General features: G+C 42.3%; 1 protein-coding gene across 3 annotated transcripts in view; it reads left to right on the forward strand.

The window, feature by feature from the left end:
• The window catches only part of Irak4 (interleukin 1 receptor associated kinase 4), a 27,527-nt gene extending 23,985 nt beyond the window's left edge, over positions 1–3,542 (forward strand). For all 3 annotated transcript variants that reach the window (XM_004638583.2, XM_023723525.1, XM_023723524.1), the window contains exons 11-12: positions 1,982–2,140; positions 2,255–3,542. In XM_004638583.2, the coding sequence (XP_004638640.1) occupies positions 1,982–2,140; positions 2,255–2,290 (195 nt within the window). In that variant the 3' untranslated portion in view covers positions 2,291–3,542. The remainder of the gene's footprint in view (positions 1–1,981; positions 2,141–2,254) is intronic.
• The last annotated feature ends 1,832 nt before the right edge of the window (positions 3,543–5,374 follow it).

Raw genomic sequence — 5,374 nt, forward strand, 5'->3', positions numbered from 1 at the left:
TGTGTGTGTGTGTATGTGCATGTGTCTGTCTTGTCTGTCTGTCTGTACACACACAGACGTGTGTGGCACGGAGGATTGAATCCAGGACTTTCACTAAATTGCTCAGGTGGGGCTCAATCTTGCAGTTTTCCTTCCTCGGCCTCCCAGAGCATACTAGGATTACAGACATGTACCAACACCCAGCAGGAGGTGCCATTTTCCAAACTTTCCCCTCAGTATAACCTAGGCAGAGCGCTGGGTACAGATTGGGTTATATTGAGGAAAAACAAAATTATATAGCTACAGACAGATATATGAAAAGTGCAGGGAGGGTGCTAGGTGTGTACAATCCCAGCCCTCAGGAGGCTTGAGGCAGAGGATCACTGCGAGTTCAAGGCCAGCCTGGGCTACAGAGCAAGCCCCTGTCTGAAATGAAATGCAGGGAAGTGAAGTGACGCGGAGTAACAGAAGGGGGAAATGAGGCAAGGTAGCACCTAGCATTTCACTATCTTACACTTTGCGCTTCTTAGGCCAGAGCTGCCTGTAGAGAGGCCTCAATTTTCTAAGCAATTACTTAAGACTCTTTTCTCCCTTCAGAGTGTACAGAGCCCTCAAAAATTTGGCTTGAATAAGGAGGAAGTACTGAAAAATACCGACTCTCTGACAGAAGTTTTGTACTTGCTCGTCTAGTGGTGAAGAGTCATAAAGCATCAGGAAGCGTTATACTCTTTCCACCATTGTTAAGCTTTGAATGTGGTTTGACCATAAAGTAAGATCCTAATGCACACAGTGCTGGGAGAGCTCTTTCATATTTCCTTTTTTTTTTTTTTTTTTTTTTTGTGGAACCGGGGATTGAACTCAGTCCCTTGCACTTGCCAGGCAAGTGCTTATTCCACTGAGCCATCTCCCCGGTCCAATAAGGAAATTTTTTTTTTTTTTGCTCCGAATGCTTTCAGGGCAGGTTTGGCTGGCTGGAGTTGTGGGGATGGAACCACAGCAACCTGAGCCTGACTGCTTTGTTGAAGCAGCCACTTAAAGAACTGAGCTAAGGGGCAGGCCCCCTGGGAGAGCTCTTTCAGAGAGCCTTTGTGTCACCAGATTTTTGCCATTGCCCAAACCCTGCTAAGGTTATTTTCTGGAAGGCTTTTGGGAATGTTTATATTGTACCTCTCCTAAATAATCTCCATCTATACTAGATTCTGTGGGCCACCATTAAAAGAAAAAAAAGCACGAACTGAGTGCCTCAAAATAACGAACATTTATCGTCTCACAGTTCAAGAGGCCAGGGGCCTCCTGAAATCAAGGGGCCAGCGAGCCACGCCCCCTCTGGAAGGTCCAGGGGAGAGCCCTTTGCTTCTTCCAGCCTCCAGCAGAGCTCCGTGACTTCTAGCTCCACCACTCATCTCTGCTTTGCACCCACATAATCTTCTCTGTCTTTTTTCTTCTTTCTGGGTCGAATACAGATGCTTACCATTGGATGTGGTGGCCACCTTTATAATCCAGGATGATCCCTTTGTAAGACACTGAACTTCACCTACAAAACCCTGTTTCTCCTGATAAGATCACATTCACAGGTTCCAGGAATTTGGAGGTCACATTTCATTCCACCCTACTAATACCATACACCTCACTCCCAATCATTTTTTTTTAAATCATGACCTGGCCTCCTTTTTTACTTTTGTTATTTTGGAGACCTATAGCAGATGTCTGAGTCCTAAAAGCACATCAAGAGTTAGATCACCCTATGCTGCTGTTGGGAACACATAAGCAGTGAGTTCATAACATTAATATAAGATTTAGAAAGCAAAAGAGTGAACGTATTTTGGAGCAGATATCAATCCATTTGTTTATATATTTGTTTTAAGATTTGTCCTGTATTTCTCTAAGTCTTAATAAGGACATAAAATAATGAAATGAAAGTACATGTTATTAAAAAGGTATAGTCTAGTTTATTTCACTTTTATTTGAAACTTTTAACAAAGACTTAACACTCACTTTAAAGCTGGATATTAAAGAAGAAATTGAAGATGAGGAAAAGACGATTGAAGATTACGTGGACGTGAAGATGAGCGATGCGGACTCCACTTCAGTTGAAACAATGTACTCTGTTGCTGCTCAGTGTCTGCATGAGAAGAAGAATAAGAGGCCAGACATTAGGAAGGTACTGAGCTTTTACATTCATTTAAAAAGGAGGGGGATGGGTTTGTCCTTTTTCCTGTACATACATTTCAGATCCACTGTGTAATATGATTTTTTTGTTCTTTCTTTTTAAAAGGTTCAACAGCAGTTGCAAGACATAACAGCTTCTTAAAATTTTATTAGCATAATGGAACTCAGGACGTTGCATTTGCCAGGCAGATGCCTGTGCCACTGAGCTATATCCCTGGCTTGTAACTTTTTATATACAGCTCTCGACACCATATTTACAGGTATTTTTTTCTAAGCGTGCTTTACCTTTAAGAAGCCAGCATGGGGCAGTGCAGTGCTATAAAAGCATGTATTGAATCTCCAACAAATGAAGGACAGCCATGCTGTCAGCACTTAGCTGTACTCAGTGTCAGCCTGGGACTCAAGTAATCCCTGAGACATTGCCTTCAAGCTGCACCAAACATGGTTAGGAAACCACAAGATGAGCAGGAAGAGCCCTGGGCTGTAGGTCCAAAGCCCGACTGACCCCACTACTGCTAGAACCTTGGGCAAGCTCTTAGCTACGTTGAGCCTTTTTTTTTTAATATATAACATTGGATTAATATACACTGTGCTCCTCTGATGGTCATGAAAATAAATGATGCACAATATGTAAACATTTTATAACTATTAAAGTGATAACAGCATTTAAAGTTTATAGATACAGCTATAAAATGTTGACACTATTTTCATCATCCCCTGCGAAGCAAATACTCCCTGATGAAATGCCAATGGTGGTGTAGCCATTGTTAGACCATGTTATACAGCAGAGTTGAAAGGATTTTGCAAATGCAGGTAAGGGCACTACCAACTAACTTTGAGCCTCGAAAGGCAGTGGGTGGGATGGGCCTGGGAGAATCAGGTGGACCCTGATAGAAAGAGAGCATCTTCCTGTGGGCCTGGAAGAAGCGGGCCACCCTGCAGCTGCCAACCAGCAGGAAGCAGTGGCCCCAGCCCTTTGGCCAAGGACTGAGGCTGAAAGCTCTGAGAAGCAGCAGCTTTCCAGTGGTACCACAGCCCCAGCTGACTGCGGCAACCACTGTGTGAGATGCTCAGGAGAAGACCTGCTTGAGGTATGCCAGGACCTCAGCCATACTCCATCGTGAAATAATAAAGGAGTTGCATTAAGCTACCAAAGTGGCAGTAATTTATTATGCAGTAGAAAATGAATACAGAGTCTCGCATGAAGAGCCTTCTGCGATGATCCCATCATGTTTATGGTATTCTAGGGGGTTTTCCTCAGGCCCTGGCCTTTGGTAATTGGCTGCTTTATCACAGAAAGTGAAACACCTCCGCTAGTCCCAGCAAATATATTTCTTAACTATTTCTCCTAAGCACAAAATTCTTGGTTGGTTTATATCATTTGAAAATTCACTTTATAGATTGGGGGGACCGGGTGAAGTAAGACATTTACTATGCTTGAAATTTGACAGAAAATCTGCTGTGCATGGGAAGAACACCTGGCGTCTGCGTGTTTGCGCATTCAGCAACCCGTGTCGTGACCTTTGTCAGTTCCCATCCAGAACGACAGTAGGCAAAGCGAGACCAGCAGAAGATATCTTCTGCAGCACACTGTGGAGACTTTCCTAAACAGTCTCCAGGGAAACTTCAGTGACCTTTGGAAATTAAGTATGAAAGCAAAACAGAAGCATTTGCTAGTTGGAAAGGTAAAAAGATAAATAATAAAACCCTTCTATTCAAACTCATCTCAACAGGAACCAACACAGTTTGAGACACTGTGGTTTATAACACCTGATACTTATTTTAAATACAATTAAATATAATTTGATAATTTATGGAAATAATGTGTAAAATAACATATATGTGGCTCTAAGGATTCTGATCATACCATATTAAAAAATTAGTAAACTATTTCATTGATTTCAAAAATGTCAATGTAATTTGAGATGTTTCCCATTAACAGCATATTTCTGAAGTGTAGCTCAGCTTCCCACAAGCTGAGACTACCTCAACTCCTGAAGGCAACACTATAGTAAACTAAAGCTACCAGATCAGATGTTAAAGATGTGGTTTCTTCCACTGGCCTGAAAGTTTCTAACCTGTCACAGACCTCTAATCATGTGTGACTCTTAACAGAGAAGGAACAACAAACAGAGTGGTTGCCCTTGGCCAGTACTGGACTGGAGTTGTGCAGAAGATCTGAAGAGGGCCAGCAATATAGCTCAGCGGCACAGAGCCTGCCTGGCAAGCACAAGGTCCTGAGTTTGATTCCCTGTATTAAAAAAAAAAAAAAATGTTCTGATGAGAAATAATGTACAGGCCCCTTTGAACTGTCTCCCTCCAGACAGACTTGCAGATATCTCATGACAGCTATCCATGTAACCCCCTAATTTTTTTTAGATTAAAAAAGCACCAGTGAGAGCTCAGTAGTCTGAATGCCTGCCTGGCAAGGACCTGTGCTCAAATCTCTGGCACCGAATGCTGCGCCAGCCCTGCTTCAGGCGCTCAACCACAGAAATGGGGTGTTGGCAGGGCACGTCTGTAATCCCAGCACTGGGGAGGCTGAAGCAGGACAGTTGCTGTGAGTCTGAGCTACATAGTAAGAACCTGTACTAAATACATAAAATTTTAAAAAAGGATTTTAAAGATCCATTAGGGATTGTAAACTTAGGATATTTTCATTTTGCCTCCAAGAGCTGACTGCAAGCCAGTGAGTGGTGATTGTATAGCTCAGAACCACTGGCCTACCCAGTTTCCAGAGGAGCAACCACATTTCTATGTTTCTGATGTATTGTTTTGCAGATGAGCCAGTTAAATTTTTTAATTAGAAGCTTTTCTTAATGTTCTATGCAAGATAAGCAAATGTTAACAGTGTTTCATGAGTGCGTATAATGTTGACATTGGGACCATTCTGCTGGCTAGATTGCATCTTTGAGATAGTGTTCCCATCTCTTGTAAGAATTGAAAATTGAATGAAGAGCTGCATCCTACCTGCTGCTTCCATAGTGACAGAACTTTTAGTTTAAGGAAATCGACAGGCTGTTCTATGTCAAATCCCTAGCACAGAGAGGAGGAAAGAAAATAGAAATACAAACTACCACCTACACTTACAAAACAACTAAGCAGTTGTGATAGGAAACATTTTGATACCACTAATTAGTAGCCTTAAAGGTTAGTTGAAGCACAGCCAAACACCTCAGAATCATTCCCCTTGGTATTCTTCTTTGGTCAGCGTAATGGTTTGTGT

Source organism: Octodon degus, unplaced genomic scaffold (assembly GCF_000260255.1).
Source record: "Octodon degus isolate 3935 unplaced genomic scaffold, OctDeg1.0 scaffold00100, whole genome shotgun sequence".
Classification (NCBI taxonomy): domain Eukaryota; kingdom Metazoa; phylum Chordata; class Mammalia; order Rodentia; family Octodontidae; genus Octodon; species Octodon degus.